We start from the raw sequence: 21649 nt of genomic DNA on the forward strand, positions 1-21649 counted from the left end.
CAAACTTCTCACTTGACAAATGGAAAAAAATTGAAAAGTTTTGAGTAGCCCTGTTTAGAGTGACACTGATCAGAAGGCATTTATTTTTACCTAACATAGTTAAAGGAGTTCAGATTAATGTTCAGAACTGCATAGTGCTTTTTTTTTTTTTTTTTGGTCCTCTTTAGCTACTTGCCTCAATTATGCTGTATGGAGAAGGTCACTCCCTTCCATCATGTTTGAACTGGTTGCCTTTTCTCTTCATCGGAGGTCCTATTAACTGAGCCTACACTGACTCCATTACTCACTTTCCCTACTTCTTATGGTGAATCAACATAAGTAAGGAACCACAGGTGTCCCTCAAGTCTTCTCTAACCTTTCTCTACTACCAATGTCCTCTCCTACCCATTTTTGTCCCTCAGCCTCTCTGTTCCCAGCTCCTTTTTCCCCTCTCCTGCTCAAGATATTTTCGTGCTCCTTCCAGCTCCATGATGCTGAAGGATGCATCTCCTCCTACTCTTGCTACCCACTGCTGCACGTTACATCTAGGTGTAGAGTTGATGAGGAAATTTGTAAAAATTCCCTCTCATCAGCTGGCTCACCCTGGGTTGCCAGTGAAGGGAAAGGCACTGGGGTGTCACAGGGAGATGCTGTCAGACAGGGCAGCCTGCTTAATGGGAGCAGGAGGGAGGGAGCAGCAGGGGGAAAGTGAGGGGAAATCAAAGTGTGATCTACCAGAGCAAGGTGGGAAATGAGGCTCCGAAAGAAGGTGTGAGCTGAATGCTAACAACCTGAATGCTTGGCTCGGGTCCTTGCCTTACTGTCTGCTGTGGCTGCAACAGATCCTCTCCTTTTTCCATCTTCAGCTGTCCCTGGGTAACTTGACCCAGGCTCAGACATCAGTTACTGTCACAATTTGTGGCTGGCTGGTGCTGAACCAGTAGCTAAAGCCCAGTGAGCAATGTGCTCACCACACAGTGTGTCACTGAGAGGCCGGGATGGAGGGATGAAAATCCCTTTTTAAGCTGTTTGGATAGGACTCCAAATTTGAAATACAACCCTGACATTCCTACAGGATCTATAATACTCCTTGTGTTTTTTCACGACAGCCCACTCCACCCTGTCCCTTCCCAAAGAGACACTGCAGTCCTCATTTTGCAAAACAAGTATCTAAGACACTGTGACCTCAAACATGTCACGTTCAGGGTGCAAGGGGCAGAACAGACAGCCACAAACAGGTCCCTGAGCAGAGAACCCACAAGCTATCCTTCCTTTTTTGTTCAGGCTTACAAAAATCTCCTTTCCACAGCTTCCAAACAAGAGGTGCAATTAGATATATTTGATAAATCTCAATAATTTGGAGTAATTTATACATCCTGTTAAAAAAAAATGAATTTAAAAGTTGCTTCAGTATTAGACTCCAAATAGATGAGCTAAAAGAGCAAAGGTTTGTTTATAAAGTTAATAGAAGACAAGAAGTGGTACTTTCTGTGCTTACCTTCAGCACTGTGATATTCCATGCAAAACTCTCGATGGCTTTGCTTAATTTTCTTCCTTTCAAACCTTCCTTTGTCCCGAGGTTATGAAGCTCTTCGTGGAATTCCATTCCTAAAAACACAGATTTATATTTTTTTTAACTTTGTACGTAACTCTCCTTTCCAGTGCTGGATTCCCCCCCAGGCACACGCCTGGCACCCCCACAAACACTCCTTCAGCACTTCTGCTGGCAGTCTGCATTGCTGGCAATACTGCAGCAAAAGGCAATCACTCCTCACCTCCTCGAAGAGATGATTTTGTAGCCTGGAAGGCAGCCTTACAGACGTGGAAATACCTGTTCAGCACAGCAAATACAGACCCAAATGCACAGGTCCTCATTAATCTTCATCAGTCATACGGAAAAGCCCTTGTACCCCACAGTGATAAATTACAGCAGAAATACACACTGCTAATCACAGGATTGCTATTCCTGCAGCCTGGAGGACTGACACTTCCAACAAAAGCCCTGGAAATGCTGCATTTCGTTGCTAGTTTCTGTGGCAAACGTCTGCAAATCCATTGCTGGATGCAAGACTGCAAGAAATCTGGGAGCATATTAAAAATCTTAAGGAATCCAATTAGGCCAACCAATTCAACACTATCTGTACAATGTATGCAAACATTCCTCAGAGTCTGGTCTGGATTAAGAGAAAAAAAGGAGATAGAGTTGCTTATGTTCCCTTAACTTCTACCTTACAAAGGCCAAATTGGCACTAAACCACTCCAAAAAGTCTGAATCTCGTCTTGGCTGAACAAGCCAAGCTCTGCCTCCAGCTGTTTCACAGCTCTCCCCTCCCTAATGTTTTAAGGCAAATGCCACTTGCAAATTGGAGTTTCATGGAAATGCCATGACAGAAATGCCCATCAAGAGAACACCTGCATGGAGCAGATGCGCAGAGCTGTTCACCGGGCTGCAGGAGGAGTCAGTCCTTCAGGAGCCCAAGGCAGCCTTGCCATCAGCATAGCTTGCCCAAAGCACTCCTGGGAGACTTATTTTTCCCTCTGGACCTCACTTCCCTACCTGTAACTTGAAGACAGTGCTGCCCCAAAGAGAGGGAGCCACAAACATGTTAGAGGCACCAACTAAAACACTGAGCAGTTCACCCCTCCAAACTGCTGCTGACTACAGTGCATTGGGCTGAGACTGCACGTGAAAAAAACCCAAACAAACAACAAACCCAGCCACCTGAGAAGCCACCTGTGGGAATGGGTAGGACCCTGAGGCACAGGGAACCAGGACCACAACAGCTAGGGTGTGAAGCAGAGGTCTGCTGGGAACACATGTTCAAAGGGAGCAAGACTGGGGTGAGGTGAAGGACAAGGTCACAGGCAATTGTACCTCTGACAACTCTGAATTTTGAGTGCTTCGTCTTGCCACATTGAAAATTGCCACATTGAAAATGTTATTTAACAGTTTGCCTGAGTAACATTTGCACCAAACTAATCTGCAAGTGAGCGTGGTGAGTGATCCTCTCTCCCCTACTCTTTTCCTCTGTCTAAATCCTGAGTCTTCAGAAGAGCACTTCATACCTCTCCAGCCTTCTCCTTAATCAAAAAATGTATTTTAAGGTTAACAAAGCAAACCAAATGACAATACAAGTAGAGACAGCAGCAAAGAGAACAAACTCGATAAATTAATCTTTTTGCTGGGGGAGGGCAAGAGAGGGGGAGTGTGTGGAGCTCTGGGCACTGGTATGATGGCATGGTCTTGCACCAGTTTCTCTGCACACATCTCTGCTCACAAAGCCTCCACTGCCCAGGCAACGGGTTCTTCTTTCTGTACACAAGAGCAGGGTGGGCAGAAAGCTGGCTGATGTTGCTGATAATTTAGTCCAAAGTAGTGCTATTAATTTAGAGCATCTAGAAAGACCCCCCAGTGCTGCATTTTTCCATCACTATCCCATCCCTAAACCCTCTGCACCTGATGAAGGCTTTGGGCTGAGGTCATTTATGCTGCTTATGCAGATACACAGAAGCCAAGGCACAACACAAGATGAGGCCCACAAAACCCATCAAGCCATAACTGCTTGTCTCTCCTCCCTTTGCTACCCTACAGCGTCAGCACGGCTCAAAGAGCAACAACAAAGTTCCACCCTGCTCTTCCATCACATAAAAATCAGTTCAATGCCATTATCGAAAGAGTTTCCAGATTTCCTCTAATTAAAAAGATGAATTAAAGCATTTGTAAAACACCAGTGTCATTCATTATTTACATTTAATAGAAGCAAATGGCTTGTAGCCTGCGTCACTTGCCAAATCCCAAAATGCCTATCAGAAACAAAAGTATTTAGGATTGTTGTGGTCCCAGAAGACTATGCCTAAGAACACAAATGGAATGAAGTAGCAAGGGTGTGCATCACTGACCTTCAAGGCTTGCTACAGGGTAAAAAGGTGCAGTGAACAACCACAAGAACAGGAAAGAAATTTAATTTCTGCAGTGTAAAACCCTGACAGAAACACAACGTGTGTATGTCCTCAGCATGGTTTCTGACACCTGAAAGCTGATGGATGTATTTGTAGATTAGCACTGCCAAATGTGGACTCCTACCTCTCCAGCAGGGCTAATTCTTGTGTGTCAATGGGAACTACAGGATTCACGTCCCAGTTCCAAGTTTAGCCTGCTATCCTGAACAAGTGATGAAGAGGGGTTTGCATGAATAACCTGAACTGTGAATCCCAGACACTTTGGTGATTTCTACCACCCTGAAAACCACCTCTTCCCTTCCTGCTGGTGCACACGAGGCAGAGCCCTAGTCCAGACAAAGACATCCAGTACAACACACCACCAACACATGATGTACTTCAAGCTCCTCACAGTGGTTTGTGCCCCTGCACCTGACATACATAACCCATAGCCACACAGACTCACTGTGACAGAGTGGAATGTATTAGCATATATTTCCAAAATCTAAAACAAACCTAACAGCAGAAGTAAGTAAAAGTAGACAACAGAGCTTGGTTCTCTTGAGTGTCAAAAACCTCCTGCTTCCCCTGTCCTTAAGGGAATGACTGTGGAAGAGGATGGAAGTCTAAAGGCAGAATACCTTCTCACTGCCTCTTTTTCATTTCATGTCTTTCTAGTTCATTTGACTAATTTAAATGCTGTCAGAGATTTCAGAGCTGTAGAGCAGATGGAGAAATAGCTTTTAAGGTGAAATCCATGACTGCATTGCTAGTGGAGGATAAGCCTTCAGGAGGGCAGAGTTTGCCAGGGAAAGGCCAGGATGCTCTCTTAAATACCAGGTCAAAGATGCTGCATTAATCACAAACTGTAAGCAAATTATGGCACACTGTTTCCCATGGCCCACCCAGAGCTGCACAATAAAGAAGGATTACCTGCTTTCTGGCACTGAACAATCTTGTCGTGAGTGATGTCTGCAGTCTCAATGAGAACCCTGCTCTCTTGAATCATCTGTCAGAAAATAAATGGGAAAAAAAGGCAGCATTATGAGAGTTTCCTGCAACAGGCAGTGCACAGAAAAGCACAAAGGTTCAAACTTAAAAAGAGCTCTCCTCTGCAAGCAGCACTGTAAAGACTGGATCATTCCTCCATATCAGAGCTCTCAGATCTGTATCAAGGTAAGATAGTTGCTCAGAAAATGTTTTACTCCAGAAGTTAAAGAATTCCTGTTTTACATCAGTAGAGATACCACTGCACACAACATGAAAGAAACACAAGTGATTTCAGAAGAAAGCTGAGCTAGCAGACAAACAAAAGTCATTCTATGTGAAACTCAGACTTTTCTAATTAGTATTTTTCTTAAAATAAAAGGAGAAATAAGTATAGTCCTTGACATAAGTGGTTATCAAAAATGTTACCAAGTCATGAATAGCTCTGATTTCAAGAGGTACTTAAGCCTGTATTGAGCTCAACACACTACAGTGATTCAGGCAGCTACAGCATTTCTTGAGTTTCTCTCTGGAGAAATTCAGATCCAAACCCTATCCCATCCTCAACATTTCTGTTGAGGTTTAAAAGAAATGGAAGCAAAACCAAAAGAGGCAGGCCGTTTCAACAAGCCTACCCACAAGTTTCAAGAGATATCTGTATTTATGTATCTTCCTAGAGTAGCCCATTAACACCAAACAGGTGAAGTGTCCATTATGTGAAAAGTTTCCTGAGCCTCCTTTCTTGCAAATGGTATTCTCCTTTGATGAGAACAAACCTTCCTAAAACCTTCAGAAGCCCAGGCAAGCAAGCAAATTGTTCCAATGCTATGTTCTGCCATACACACACACATCTGTTACAGAAGGCAAGAACATGCTGTAAAACAAACTATGCCTGAGAATAATCCCACTCTCCTGGGATGTACACCACAAATCTCAACCAAATCCAAGCAGCATGAGAGAAGTGCCAATCAGAAATTAAGCAAAATGAATACTGGCTAATGTTACATCCTGAAATTACAGAAGCTGCCATCCAAAAGCTTTGCCAAGATGCTACAACTGCTAAAAGCCTTCCCACTTTCAAACACACTAAATATGAAAACACAACCAGTAGGTTTGGGTGATTTTAGTGGAAGATAGAATAACAGTATTAAATGAACACTTGCAAATTAGCATGTCTTATTGTTTTCATCAGACACAAGGCAGGAGAGATGCTTCCACTTGTCACAGTTAACCTTCCAAATTCCAGAGAAACTCAGATCCAAATTCTGCTCCTCACACCACCTTCATTTTTAAATAAACCTATTAAAGGAGCCCGCATTTAATAAAAATATCTATGCCTTTGATATAAACAAGAAAATGTGGAGGAAAAAAAATCCATTACCAGCTTCACGGGCAGAGAGAAAAAAGCCTGATACACCTACGGAGTGCAAAATTGTTTTTTAACAGAACATGGCCAGTGGATATTGCCTGAGATTGAAATTACTTTCAATAGTATCCTCTGCCTTTCACTCTTATTACTTGCTTGTTCGTGCGTCATGTTGATTTTCTCCTCTTTCGTATTTTCACTTGTCATGCAGAAAGAAATGACAATTTCTACCCACCCTCTGGCTTCTCTGAAGCATCCAGCTCTCCTGTGCTCAGATCTCTAAAGCAGAACTTGACTTGGGAGAGTCTTTCACATAATATATATACACACATATATATATATATAATTCATATGGCCATAGGAAATTATCCTACAATGCACAAAAAAGGCACACTTGAGAATCATATTTTGTCATCTAAGTTTGACCATATCTCCCTCCAGGTACTGGACCCAGTCCCAGGAGTTTCTGGCATGCCTCTTTAAGGATTCTCAGGCATGAAGGTATTACATTCAGTTTTTAAGAGAAAAGTGGCAATAGGGTGTCAGTTCTCCCTCACTGCAGTGCAGGTAGAGCAGCCCCCTACTCCTTTGATGCTGACATCAAAGCCTCACTGCTCTCAGCTCTGCAAGAACAAACAATCAAAAACAGATCATGTAGCAGAATTTAACCCATTCCTGTCTTCCTGCTCAGCTGCAATCTTGACAAAAAACCAGCAGCTCTTGTCCCATGACAAATCCCAAGAGTGGATGCAGAGTTCCTCACCCCAGCGACTGGGGTTAGGGGATGTCCTTAGGTGGCCACCTGGCACCCCCCTCACAGGTTCCTCTAGGAAATATTGCACTGGTTAGAATACATGATTTAAGATACATGATTTCAGCTGGCCCGTGGTGTCTTCACTGTGACAACACAGCATGCAGGACCTGGTATCTCTCCATGGCAAACCAGGTCCTGCTCCCAACAACAACTGCATGTGCAGTTCAGCAGACATAAGATCCTACCTTCTAATGCAGGAGAAGACCCTAACAAGGGGCAAGTGCAAGGATATTCACTTTGAAAAACCAGAGACTGATTCATACAACTAAAAGTACAACAGGCAAGTAAATGCTAACCAGGAATAAAATTATAGTGTAGGGTTTTGGGCGTCTTTATTTGGTTTGGTTGGAGGTTTGTTTTGGTTTGTTATTTTCTTTTCTTAAAGCACACCACAACAAATACTCTTGAAAGGATTCTGTGCAAATCCTGGCAACAGAACTGATAGAACCTTCAGCAAATAGCCAACCTAACCAGAAAGTCATAGAATGTTAGAATGACTTAGGTTGGAAGGGACACTAGAGATTCACTTTTCTTTTTTTTTAAATTTTCCCCTCTGATACATTTTCCCTTACACCTACAGCAGCAGCTTGGGGGACATTTATTAAGTAAACTTTGTAAAGGTCACCTAAAAAATCAAGATACTAGTAACTATTCACTGGAATTAACATTAACCATTTATCAGTATTCAATCTAATGCATGTAAAAGCAGGTAAGAGCCTCAGCTAGAAACTAGGACCCTACACATCCTTTCCTACTGGACACAGGACAGCAGGCAGCAGTTCTGGCAGGTTCCTGATCACAGAGGAGGATGCTGCCCAGAGATGCAGCATATGGCCCATGGACACCTCCACTTCATCCTGTCCATCAGCCCCTGGGAGACTTTGCTACTGCTCAACAACAGCTCCCTCTCACAGTGCTCTGTCATGGCATCTAGATATACTTTGTCTTTCTTGGCACTGGTTCTTAAACGAGTCTATGGTCTCCCAGTCTGAATGGTCCCCTGCTTTTCCAGCTGGCATCACATCTGAAAACCTGCTTGGGCATGTCATCTACATCTTGTGGTGCCAAGACAAGAACCAGAAGCCCCACACACAACATGGGGGGCTGTGAGATTTTCTGCTGGGAAGGTAACACCATAAATCATATGACAGCCTAAGATTTTCAAGCCCAGTTTTGCTAGTAACATTTTGAAATCCACTAACGTGTCCTGAGCCTTCTGATGTTTGCAGCATGAATTTCCAAGCACCTTTACTCTGCTCAGACCCGTGCTGAGCAGAGCTCTTGGGCAGTTGTGTAAGTCCCAGCCATCTGCCTGGAGCCCATCAGCCTGCTGTGTAATGTCAGCTCCCAAGTGGCAACCCGCTTTGGTGACTCTCAAAGAGCAAGAGAAGTCCCTCAGGAAAGTCCTGCTCCACTGGAGTGTTAACTCCTGAATGCTCAGCTTAATAAACTGAATAGCAACCTCCAGAGGATGGATGCAGGTATCTGGGTCCACTTGGAGTCAGGGAGGAAGTTTTCAGCAGGTTGTCAGCAGGATTGCTCAGGACAACTTGCATTTCCCAAAGATTCTTGCAAGGCCTGGGGGTGCTGGTGCTAACCCTCCTGGAGGGGCTGCAGCACCAGGAATAACTCTCACAACAAGTAGTGAATAAGGGGTGGTTCAAACTGACAGGAGATGCACATGGCACAAATCCCAGAAGGACATGTCACGTTTAATAAACTAATGGGAATGAGGAACACAAAGCCTCATCTGCACACATTAGGGCTTTGTTTTTCCAGCAAAACAGCTTATTTAATTTCAATATTCCTATGCAATGCTGAAGGCAAAAAGCCTAAACTTGATTCATCTCAATCTACCTGAAACACACTGTTATATCATGATGGTTTCTCACAAAAGCATGAGAAGCATGAGCAGACACAAACCCAGGAGATCTCTTGTCCTGTGTGACCCAGGAAGTGGAATGGACCATGGGCTGAAAATAACTGACCTGCCTCACTTTACTGTCTAAATACAGCATGCAATACCAAATTTAAAATCCCATTGCTTTGCAGAAAGACTTGCCACTTCTGTTAAGCGTTAATTCCAAAGATAAATAAATTTTAAGTGAAATTTCAAGTATCTTATGACTGAGGGCATCGTATTTTTACCCACAAGAAATTAATAGGCTTATTTATTGTTTGTAGTAAAGGCAGGTTAACCATAGGATCAGTATAAACTGAACAAAAAATGTTATTTCTTCTTACTTTAATGAACTCCTGTGATAGGGACCAGTTTCTTCCTTTCACTACAAATTATTCAACCAACTGAAAGAGGGAGAGGAAATTAACACAGGAAAGTCCCACTAAAATAAAAAAAAAAGATAAAAAAAGGACAGAAGAAACTCCTGGTGGCAAATTAAAGCACTGCTCCTGCTGGGAAGATAAATGATAGAAAAGGGACACTTCAAAGAATCCACTCATAAATATTCCAGAGTTTGAATAGAAACCCACTGAAGATCAAACTCAAAAGAAGTTTTCTCTCAAGTGTCTCCTCAAGGCCAATGTCCCAAGCTCCTACGCCTTTCACTGACAACGAAGAGTTCTGCCTGGGTAAGGAGTAACATTTCCCCCAGCAAAAATATAAAAGGTTACAAAAATAGAACCAATTTGTAAAAAAATCTGCAGCAGAAACTGAGCTCATGAAAATCTGCCTAGGATTGCCTCTTTAGCATTGAGCATTTCTTGCAGAAGTCTGGGAGAAGAAACAGCCAAGCAATCAATCATGTGCCAGCAAGTCCTGCAAAAAAAGGAAGGACGAGCATTGTGGGGCTAGGACATGGGAAGGAACACTGGCCACCAGTCCACCTTGTCTTTGTCCCAGTCTGCTTCAAATCATGGTTCTGTATCTGAGCTTTTTCCTGGAATAGCCTAGTAAGAGGAACAGTGACCTGGGATGTTTGTATCAGCTGGAAACATCTGAAATACCTTATTGACACAAACTGCAGAAGGAATTGAATAAAATTCACCTTCAGCTCCCAATTCATTGTTTTGGTTACAAATATTTCTGGGGAAACATGGTGTCAGTGTTGCAGGATATGAGCTGGTGCATGAAGACCAGTCCTCTGTAAAACAACAGAAGCAGTGGAGGAACACAGGGAGAGGTCAGGTTCCAATATGCTTATGCTAAAACTGAGTGGCTGAAGTACCCAACTGGAACTTCACTCTGCAAGAAAAGCTCTGTTCCAAGTGTTTGCAGGACTTGTCTTGAAAGGTACTAAGGGACATGGGCTATCAGAGAGAGAAACTGTGAGAGTGGTGGGTAAATGACAGAGATAATTATAAGAAGGGGAGAAAGAAACAGGGTAATTGCTTTCCCATCTTATGTCCAATTTTGGATGGAAAAACCACATATGGCTTCAGGACAACGTCCATGTACTCGACTGTTTGACGTCAGTGCATTGTGACACCTCCTTGGCAGTGGATGCTCTCCTCTGCAATACCCCTTGTCTTCAGCTGCTCAGAGAATTATGAAAAATGCTCCTTTGGGGATGACTCGATCCCAGCTGAAGTATGAAATTCAGTGGAAAAGCTCACAAAGAACTATTTAGCAATTTTGCATTGACATAAATTGGGAAAATGTACTTTCTCCTTGGGAATGAAGAGTTGTCATGCTTGGATCAAGACAAAGAAACCCAAAAAGACAGAATCTTGAAAGAATAGCAAAGAAACAGCAGTTCCTCTCCACGCTCATCTCTGTAGACTTCTGCTAGCGTGCATGGACCAATACATGTGTCAACAAAACCACTGCCTTTAAACAGATAGACATACTCCCCAGCAGCACCACAGATGTTACATCTCTTCTCAAAAATCCCCAATCTATCTCCACATGGCTGAGACATTACCTAACTGATCTCAGAGGTGTTTTCCAACCTTAATGGTTCTATGATTTGGTGATTCTATGATCTCTCAACAGCACCTATGGACATGCTGTCCTTCCTTACCTGTCTTCTCCAAAACAATAAGATCACATAATCATAGAATCGTTTTGGTTGGAAGAGACCTTTAAAGTCATCAAGTCCAACTGTTAACCCAGCACTGCTGGGTCACCACTAAACCATGTCCCTAAGCAATTTCAGTAAAGAGGCTTGAATACAGAGAAAAATGTTACTGTCAATATGAGTTAATATAACAAATAGCTTCTTGGCTCAACCTTTTTTACATTTTTTGTTGTTTATGAGTCAAACAAATGGAAAGATACTTGGGGACCTTCTTTTCTGATTTTACAGAAAAATTTCTGTAGGCACATGAACCAGGAGACTGAGTCAACTGACAGCATTTATTACCACTTGTTTATTGCTTTTGATTTGTAAATGATTCAATCACTTGATCTGGAAGGAAAAATAATGCTGAACAATAACCAAAAAGCAAAGTGCACAAGTGTCCCTGAGTTCATGCATGCCTGCATCAGCACATGAATATATCATGCAGACAGAGAAACCACAATCTGTTTGTGAACAATTCCCAACCGAAAAAAAAACAGTCCTAACTTCACAGGATAACTGTTTGCAATGAATAATTCAGCTGCCTGTCAGATCCAGCTGGGCCCCATCCCTCACTTCACATTGAGCATCTCTTTTTTTTAGGTGTGATCAATGAACAGCAGCATCAGTTTGACAGGTTACAAGGCACGCTGCGCGTGCTGCTCACCTCAGCGAGCATCTTCCCCTGCACAGCCACCAGCGAGGGGGAGCAAGGGGAGAGGGAAAGCCCCTCCCCATGGGAAAGGAAATGTCTGAAGGACAGCTCTGTAAGTGACCTGCTACACTATCCTAGCATGTACATGTGGGAATCAGTGACAACATCACCAGAATCCACTCACCATACCCTATGTGTGGTATCAACCAAGGCTGTACGTTGAAATAAACCATTCTGAGCTGTGTTTCTGGTAGTTGACATACTTTCCAAAAATGTTTTGTGTGTATTGTCAACAATCCACCTTATGTTCTTGGTTTTGGCAAATCCCATTTCCTGCTCTCCTCTGCAGAAACTCCCGTACAACTCAGTCCCATCACTGAAGCCTCTTCCTCCACGGGACACAGCAGCAGCTGAGTTCCACTAAACTGCTGCAATGGCACCATAATAAAAACAATAAAGCCTGAAAATTCATTCCAGTTCCTTATACGAAGCACATTAAGTTTTATTCTAATAAGGCCTCTCTCAAAAGAAAATATTTAATGTGGAACACAATGGTAAAATTAATTGCCCAGGAAAAAAACAAACAAACTGCACAAACTGGTCTTTGTCTGCCCTGCCTGCTGACAAAGGCCAAGCAGGAGGGAACAGACAGTTAATTGTTTTCCAGATCATTGTGGCACATCTCCAAGAATCTGCACCTCCCTTTGCCTCGCCTGTCAGCCCTGTCCATGCCCCATTAAACACCCGGGCTGAGTTCATACTTTCTGTGGTGAAGGAAAAGAAAAAAGTTTAGTTGGCAATTTCCTGTAAGGGGGGAAAAAAAATATAAAATCTAACTTATTAGGGTTGTTTTTTATCAGGGATTATTTTCAAAGCAGACTTTGTAAAGAATGTGAAATATGTGGTGGTTTTGGAGGTGGTGAGGAAGGGTTTGCTCTGCACTCGTGCTACCTGTGCTGTGGAGCCCAGTGAGTGAGGCAGACCTACAATCACAGCTTCCCTCTGTGAGAGCTGGGTCAAACTTTTCTCCATTTTCCTGTAAAAGGAATTAAGAAGTACAGCTCATTCATACAAGAGAGAGGCCAACATCAACAGCTTTTATTTTATGCATTTAAAATTGCTCTTAGGCCTATTTACCCAAAAAGTGCTTTGAAGTGAAGAGGCATTTCTGAGGAATTAAAGACATGCAGCAAGTACTTGTGGATCCAGTTCCTTGAAGCCATACTTATCAACACCTTAAAGGGTTGAACTGTAGTGTATCTTGAATAAAAATAAAGTCCTGAAACATTTTATGTTGCTTTCCAACAACTCCTTGTGCTCTCATTTGCACAAAAGAAAGAAAAAAAAAAAGAAAAATACTACTATTAAAAAGAAATACACCCTGAATTATACCAGGTCATTAAAAACACCATAGCAAGGAAGAGCCCTTTCTCAACATTAAAACTGCAAAGCTGTCCCCACACTGTATTTTCAAATATCAAGATTGACAGAGATAGTTAATTTTTTTTAAACACAGAAAAGGCTAAACAGATTTCAATATTCTTCTGCTGGCACTGCCTCAAAAGACAAATAGCCAAACTGTAGCAAAGACATTTATTAAATCCAGCTTTTGCTTTTCCAAAAAGCAAATAGTTTCAGCAAAGTAAGAGGCAGTCCCAGCCAGATAAAGCAGGTAAAAATAATTTCAAGTATCGTGTTCCCATTAACCAGAATTACATGTCAAAGTGAACCCTTACATAGGCACAGAAGAATTCCCTTCTCTTTCTCAGCCGTCTGATTTTAAACTCCCTGCACTGTCTCCTGACTTTCACAGTACACCTTCCCCACCAGAGAAAAATGTGAGAGCAAACTTTTAAAACAGTTATACAAGTGTTTTTGTCTGCATCCAAAAGAGGCCTTACACCTATTTAAATTGGAAAACTGTTTCCAAAGCTCACGGAGGCCTTGAAACGTCCCATGTGTACTCATCAGTATATAATTACAAAGATAAGAGGTGACATAATCATTCTGTTAAAACTCCATTAAGCAGGCCTCCAAAGGCAGAAAAATCTCTTTATTTATGTGGTATTTGCTCTTTCAGACAGACATCACACCATGTAACCCATCTATCCAAAAGAAGTCCAATCTAAAAATATGGCAATCAACGGGATTTGCAAATCCTCCTTCTGGTATTGTTACAGCTGGTATTTTATTACCACAACTTAATCACCTTCAAGTAACATAAACCACTCTGGAAGGATCCCAAGGGTTATTTCAGAGTATTTTTAGTATTTCTCTTTTAATCAACATCAGAGTCTCCTTCTTCCCCCCAAGCAGATTTTCTCCTGAAAAGTGTATTCTACCAGCAAAAAAACGAGGTGGAAGGGAGGCAAGCATTCAGCAGATTAAATAGCTGGTCAAAGCTGAAATCACTTTTTGCAACACTTCAGGGTCTCTGGAAGGAATTTGATACCCCCACAATTATTCACCATTTTATTCCTTCCAAGCTGCAGAAATAACTGCCATGCACTGGATATGCCCTATGATTTAGTCTGGTTGTCATGGTGTAACATTTAAGCCAGGGTCTGCAAAACTCTGTGGCTTGTTATCGGTTGCTGCAGACGGTCTCTCTCCTAAGGATGGGAAGCTCCAGGGCAGTCTCACAGCCCGAGAGGCACAATGTGACAGCAACTGCTGCTGCTGGAAGTCACCCACAGCTGTCTGCTCAGCCGCCCGCAGCAGCGACACGTGTCATACAAGGCTGAGCAGCAGCATTCACCTGGAATGACTTCGGTTTGTCTCTCTACCTTCTAATAAGTATTTCTGTAGCATCCTGACCTCACTTCCCTTGTGCAAAAAAACACGTCTTAAAAACTCCCTTCCAGCTTTGCCATGCCCTCCCCAAGAGCAGCATGGGCTTGGTCTGGCAGGGACAGGGGCACTACTGAGCAGTGCTGCTGAAAGGTGTCGGGGAGAGCTCAGGGACAGGGGCACTACTGAACAGTGCTGCTGAAAGGTGGCAGGGAGAGCTCAGAGACAGGGGCATTACTGAACAGAGCTGCTGAAAGGTGGCAGGGAGAGCTCAGGGACAGGGGCATTACTGAACAGAGCTGCTGAAAGGTGGCAGGGAGAGCTCAGGGACAGGGGCAAAGGTTAACAGTGCTGCTGAAAGGTGGCAGGGAGAGCTCAGGGACAGGGGCATTACTGAACAGTGCTGCTGAAAGGTGGCAGGGAGAGCTCAGTGTTGCCTGGGAAGGGCCCCGCCCTCTTCTGAGGGGAGCCAAGCAAAGGGGAGCACCCACATCCCCAGGACCCGCCAGTACCTGCTGAATTGCTGCTATTTTTGTAAACAGAGCCTTCAAGTGCCAACCTGTGCTAGCCACAACCATACTTCAAGAAAGAACAACAACAAAAAGCCCACTGTGGCGTTTTGGTGACTCGAGGACAATTTTCCACAGCCAACTCATCTGAAGAGCCTCATTCATGGGCATGTGAAGGCCACCTGCCCGTTCAGGACACCTACCAGGTCATAGGCGGCGAGGACCTTTTTCTGCACGTCGGGCATGGTGCCCAGAGGCTCTAGGTAAGGAAAGGCGTCCCTCATGCAGAGGGTGACGGAGGGGGCGTTGTCAGCGCCGACGAGCCGCGAGGACAGGGTCAGGATGCACTGCTTCAGGCTGGCGATGGGCGGCAGCCCGCACAGCTCCTTCACCGACACCATGGCGTTCTGGGGAAGGAAGAGAAACACTCCAGCACACGACACTCACTTGCCACTCGGTCCCCTCTGCCTGCCAGTACCTCGTCCCCACTGCTGCGGGGCAGCGCTACTCGCTGCCCACCGCCCCTCGGCCCCCGGGGTGCTGGCGCACGCTGAAATTCCCAGCCAGCCCCCTCTGCTCCCCCTGCTGCTTCTCCAGCTTTCCCCCAGGCCCGGGCATCCCAGCTGCCAGCTCTGCAGCTACTTTGCATTGCAAATCCAGCCCCAACAGGGACGAGCTCTGGTCCCCAGCATATTAAACCATCAGCCTAAAATGTTATTTCTCTACCCAACTGTTCAGACTCCAATTGCTTTTGATGCTGTAATCGCCTCATTCTCCCGTCATTATCATCCTCCAGCAAGAACAAGTTCGACAGACCTCATATTTCCCATGGGAAAGGCAAGCAGGAAAAAACCACTCGTTTCCAGCGTTGCATTACCACATCATAAAGAAACACAAACAATCCTTCCCCTTCATGGGTCACATGTAAGAAAAATCAATACTGGATGTACAGGTCAAACTAAACTAACATGCCAGGATTTATTTATTTATCAACTCAGAGGATGTATGGCTGACATGCCCTCATCATTTAGCTTCTTGAGTCATACAATGAGTGACTACATGCACAAAATCCAAGCAAGAGAATATTTTAACAACTCATACCTTGTGAATGTTCCCCCACATCTTGCTGAAAAAACAGTCCAGAAAATGCCCAGCTAATTGAGACTTTTCTCATTAATCAAACACATTAGTGTGCAGTTAAATCTAACGACTCTATCTTTATGAAGCATTCCCCAGGAGAAAAGATCTTGTACTGGAATTTTGCTTGTAAGGCACATTAATGCTGTCTCCCAGTTATTTTCTTTTATATACTTCACATATAGTGCCTGACCTACGGACAGAAGGTGGAGTCATCTTAAATGACTGTCACAGCCTGCAGAAAAGAGAAGGCTGGGAAGAGTTTCCCATTCTTAAAAATATGCTTGAGACTATTCCTTCGGGAGTGGTTTAAAACTTATGTCATTTTGTAAACTTTTCCAGCTGCCAACACTTAATTTGCTTTAGACTCCGTCCAGAAGAGCGGGGTCAATGAAGTGCTATGCGCTCTTCTCCTGTTTTCAAGGAAGAAAAATGAATTGTTTCTGTATCTTTACCAAGGAGATTGTTATGGCTGATTTCAGCTATTTATTAAAGAAAATTCATTGTTTAATGCTACTCAGTTTTGTTTCCAGGCAGCGCCTGGACGTCTGAATTGAGCCGCCCCTTAACGAACCCGCCGAGACTCCTCCGCCATGGAGCAGAGCACCAGGCAGGCTGGTTCTCCTTTGGTCCTGCTGCCACTTCACCTCCTGCCGACCACGAGGGTCCAACCCAGCTGCTGTGAGGGTGCTGGGCACCTGGGCCAGACGTGCCTGGCCGCAGTGGCCTCTGGCTGCTCTCGGAGCAGCATGGGCGGGTGGATGCGGTGCTGGGGACACAAATGTACCCTCAGTTCTGCTTTCGCAGACAAAAATGAGCAGTAAAGCGTGCACACAGAGAGGGCATATTGATTTTTAAAACGTTTCTGTCTAGACATTTGGTTGTTTGTTAACACCTGTAACCTTCAGCCTTACGATATCCAGTTAAAGGCTGACGATAGCTGTGGGTGTGGAGCTTCACCCGCCTCCACCAGCTTCAGCAAGTCTGCCCCACCAGCAGCAACACCGGGACCTCCACCCCCACCCTCGGGACACCCCAACGCGCACAGCAGTCGTGCCATACCTGCATGTTTTCTCTCATGTCCGTCGCCTCTCGTAGAGGGTGCACCGCCAGCTTAAAGATGTCATCGATGGTCTTGAGGCCGGTGTTCCTCAGCATGGTGTACTCCCTGGCCTTCTTCCCGATCCTCACCGAGAGGCTGCGCTTCTGGGCCTTCCCGCCTCCGCTGCGGTTGGTGAGGGCGATGTGCACGAAGAGCGTGACGTGCTCCATGATGTCGCCCACGAAGGAGCGCAGGGGGATGTGCCTGTAGCCGGGCTGCAGGCACTCCAGGGGGATGGTGTACTGCCCGATGAACTCGTCCCCGATGTAGTCGTCGTCCAGCACGACGAAGCGGATCATGGCCAGCTCGGGCAGGTTGATCTGGAACTCGAAGCTTTCATCGAAAATGGGGTTGTCGCTGTTCTGCTGAACGGTTTTAGTTCTTTGCTCGGTGCAGTCTGCGGGAATGCCGTGTATCTCTATGCAGACGTAGGGGTCTATGACATCCCCTTTTGCACACGCGCCCTTGGGCTTCGGAAAGTTCTGACCACTGATTATTTTGACATGTAGGACTTGGGGAGAGACCCCCGGCACAATGCCCTTGGTGTTTGCGCTGAAGTAAGACACCTCGTCACGCATCACCGAAGGCCTCAGAACGTATCCGCATCCCCCGTTCTGTAGGAACCAGCCAGTGTGTAGGTCCATCATGGGCCCCGGGGTCTGATAGTTCATTGCCACTATCTGGCAACCACAGTTCCAAAAATCTTGAGGATTTAAGTTACTGGAGTCTATCCTCATAGCACTGGGGTACACCCTGGACAGAAACTTTTTGTTGTAGTTGACAAAATCTTCAGGGTACTCGTTTGCAATCCGACTGGCTTCCGCCTCACTGAAGGAGCACATTTCCCAATAGTTTTGAGATTTCATAGATGTCTCAAAGTCTTTGTATCGGACAGACTTGCACAGGGACACCACGTCAGACAACTCCCTGCAGAGCCAGATCAGCTTCGGTTCCCTCGAGAAGTCCTCTGACAGTCTCCGGGATATTTCAGCCTCCTCATCTTCATCCGTGACTTCTCCTTCTAATATATCCTGGTCACAGGGCAGCTTCTTCCCCTTCACAATGATCTTCATCTTCAGTTTCTCGGGTGACGGGAGGTAGGCTTCCGAGGATAGAGGTGCCTCCGTGTAGAGCTTGTTTCCAAAGATCCTTTTCATGTGCTGTACCACTACCTTCTGCTGTTGTACTGAGCAGTGGTTGCCCAAGCAGAGAATAAGGGGGTATTCTGAAGCAAAGAAGGCCAACTTGTTTATTACCTCAATAACGTTTCGGAAGGCAAGTGGAGCAGTCATGTTGTTGCGGTTACAGATAATGGGCTCATTATCTGGGCCATCACAGACGTCTAGTTCAATGCTCCGACAGCTCATCTTTAAAGCTCTGACATAGCCATTGATATCAGCTGGCCCTCTGAGCTGGTCTTCTATTAGATACGTATTGTGGGACGCATTGATGTAGTAATGTGACAAAGGCTGTGTCATGTCTTGGACAATTTTTTTGTGCTCTGGGTCAAAAATATCACACTCTGGGGACAGTAAGTATTGAGTAAATCCATCAATCGCAAGGAAACCTTTCAACCGCCCTTCTTGGGAGAGCTCATACCTGCGTATAATATCTAGACACATTTCTTCTGTGATGTGGGTCACTCCTTGCTCAGCCTCTAAAAACAGCATGAGGTCATTGGCATCTAGATACTCTTTGTTTTTAGAGATCTGCACGAGTAAGAAATAAACTTCAGGTCTTGTGCAAAGTTCACAGAACGCTTCACAAAACTCCTCTTTCGTTACTCGTGTTGTCAGTTTCTCTTTGCTCTTCTGGATTTCCTTAAATTTTAATCTAATCTTTGATTCCTTTAAGGTGGGGTTAAGCTTCTTTATTAGCTCCACAGATGTATCTTCTAACATGATGCCATTACCATCAACATCTGCTGCTTCAAACACAGCTTTTAGCCAGGCAAACCGGGGGGTATTATGGCTGCTTTCCATCAAATCCAGGGGTTGTTTGCTACGAGAAACCAAGTACCTTAACCCCGATACCCAAATATTGGCCACATCAGCTGAATTGGCAACTAAGTCAAGAGACTCATAGTTCTCACCATGAATTATCGACAGCGCACAGTCCTCAGAAATCTGGTCTGCAAGACCATTATTCCTGAATGTTTCTGTGTTCTTCCCTAGTCTGATTTCTTTTATAGCAGAAATATCAAGCTTGGCTTTGTCAAGGTCCTTCTTGGAAGGCTCCCAACGAAGAGCCTGCAGGTCAGGATCCAGTGTAAAAAAACGGTTATAAATCCGGGAATTTGGACGAACTTTCTTCAATTCACACCCAGCCTGCATGAAGCTGATACAGTCACTGGCGCTGCTTATTTTCTTCTCTGATGGCATGCTGCTGAAGGACACTGTTTTCTTTCTTCCACATTTTTGGTTTGAAGGATCCTGTGAAATAATTACAGAAAAAAAATGAGTACGTTTCCTTTGGTCGTTCCACAAATGCATAAATAATAGAGGAAAATATGTTTATGTAAAGATAATTCATGTTCTTCTGAACCTCAAAACACAACATATAATCCCTTCCCACAATTCAGTTCCCTACTGAACTATAAAATATACTGAGCTACACGACTTGACTGACTGCAGCATTAGAGATACCGAGTTTTCACGCGTGATGTTTGCAGCTATTCAACTGCCTTGCAGATCTCAGCTGCCAGGAGGTGGTATCTGCCTGTCTCACACACTTTCAAAACAGATATATACAGGAAGAGAGGTTTCATGGGAAGCTCCAGCACCTGGTTAAGGTCTGCATAAACTGCAGTGGGGTGGCTTTCACCAGGATTTAAGAGATACCATGAATAAAGGAGGAACTTTGGGATAAAAAGGCATGAGAGAAGAGGCTCAGCCTACATGGGAAAAGGGACGAAGTCTCTGAAACAGTGCTGGGAGGAGAGCCTGGGGTGGGTCAGCATGTCTGTGGAGCATATATGATATGTTGGTGCTTGGCAGATGAGTGTCCTGCTTCAATTCTGCAGCCTTGAACACCTCAGTCAGAACTAAAACCAAAGCAAACAACAGCCATGCATCAGCCCCCTGAGATACACATCCAGGAGAACCTCAGCTTTCTTCTCTGTGTACTTCAGTGTCCTTTGGCCAAGGATGTTCTCTCTAGGCTGAGAAGCCCATCTCTGCTGCATGCACGATCTCACAGCTCTCATGGCTGCTCTTGTGGGAGCCCCATGGACCCCTCTGCTCAGCCCTAACCTATTTCAGGCTCTCTTGTCCCCCATTTGCTTTGAAAAGCAGCTGTTCTGGCCATTTCTGTGTACCAGGACCACAAAACACTGGGGGAAAATGAACAACCAAGCAAGAAATCAGTCTCTTTCTTAGGGCAGATATTCTAACTCCTCTTGAGAACATCCTTAGCCAGACATGACTGTTTTTTCAGCATCAACTACCTACTTGCTGCTGGATGTAAACTCAGCTGCCTGCAAAGCTTTCTGTAATGTCAGTGCAGCAACCAAAGTTAAATCTTTTCCCATGTTATCAGTTCAAAACGTTTCATAATAGTTCTAAGTTGCAAATAATTTTTTTCTCTACACGATTTCCATCTACTTCATTAATACATAAACTATCCAACATCTACCAAAAATACTTTGAAAACATCATTCAAGGCTGTAATTAACAGTGAAACGCTGGTTAAAATGGCTTTCCCTCCTGATTTCCCTATCCACCAGCAATACTTCTCCAGTTCTCTGCCTTCTGCTTTTGAATGGACTTTTGCTGCCTGGATTTTGAGTAGAAGAGGAGCCCCAAGGTGAGGAAATGTTGACACAGCTCCTGCCAATTCTAAATGCAACCCCTGCTCTAGCAGTGCTCTCCATCCACCCATCTCTGCTCTCTGTGCTCAAGCAGGACCCCGTGGAGCTCTCCCAGCCACAGAGCATCAGTCTTGGTGCTTGTAAGAACATCTCCACTCACTGTTTGCATGTTTGTATAGATATTTTCAGTAAATTAGTCAATATAAACGTTTCTACAAAATTGCTATTGTTATTCACCCACTTACTTCAATAACATCCAGCATATTTCCCAAATCCCAACCCTCCAACAACTGGATTGAAAGGTATGGGATCTGCTGGGACCAAAAATCAAAAACTCTAAAATTCTTATGCTAAAGATTTCTCATTTAACTGATACAGCAACTTGTACTGACAAGAATAATTACTCTAGCTATTTATTGTAGTACTTATTATGAGAATTGGTCTTAAAAAAACAGGAGGAAAGTCAATGAAGCAAGTGCCTTGGGTCAGCTACTTTTTAAATTACAGTTTTCTGCTGAAATATTCTGTTCCTGCATCATCATAC

The 21649-nt window shown here is 44.3% G+C and overlaps 1 protein-coding gene across 1 annotated transcript in view; it reads right to left on the reverse strand.

Moving 5' to 3' along the window:
• The window catches only part of PLCL1 (phospholipase C-like 1), a 38994-nt gene extending 19271 nt beyond the window's left edge, over window positions 1-19723 (reverse strand). The window contains exons 1-4 of the mRNA XM_008936102.1: window positions 17258-19723; window positions 15262-15465; window positions 4852-4927; window positions 1478-1587 (exon numbers count right to left, since the gene is read on the reverse strand). Coding sequence (XP_008934350.1) covers window positions 1478-1587; window positions 4852-4927; window positions 15262-15465; window positions 17258-19678 — 2811 coding nt within the window. The 5' untranslated portion in view covers window positions 19679-19723. The remainder of the gene's footprint in view (window positions 1-1477; window positions 1588-4851; window positions 4928-15261; window positions 15466-17257) is intronic.
• Window positions 19724-21649: the final 1926 nt, after the last annotated feature.

The sequence above is a fragment of the Merops nubicus genome, unplaced genomic scaffold (assembly GCF_000691845.1).
Source record: "Merops nubicus isolate BGI_N331 unplaced genomic scaffold, ASM69184v1 scaffold9312, whole genome shotgun sequence".
Classification (NCBI taxonomy): Eukaryota; Metazoa; Chordata; class Aves; order Coraciiformes; family Meropidae; genus Merops; species Merops nubicus.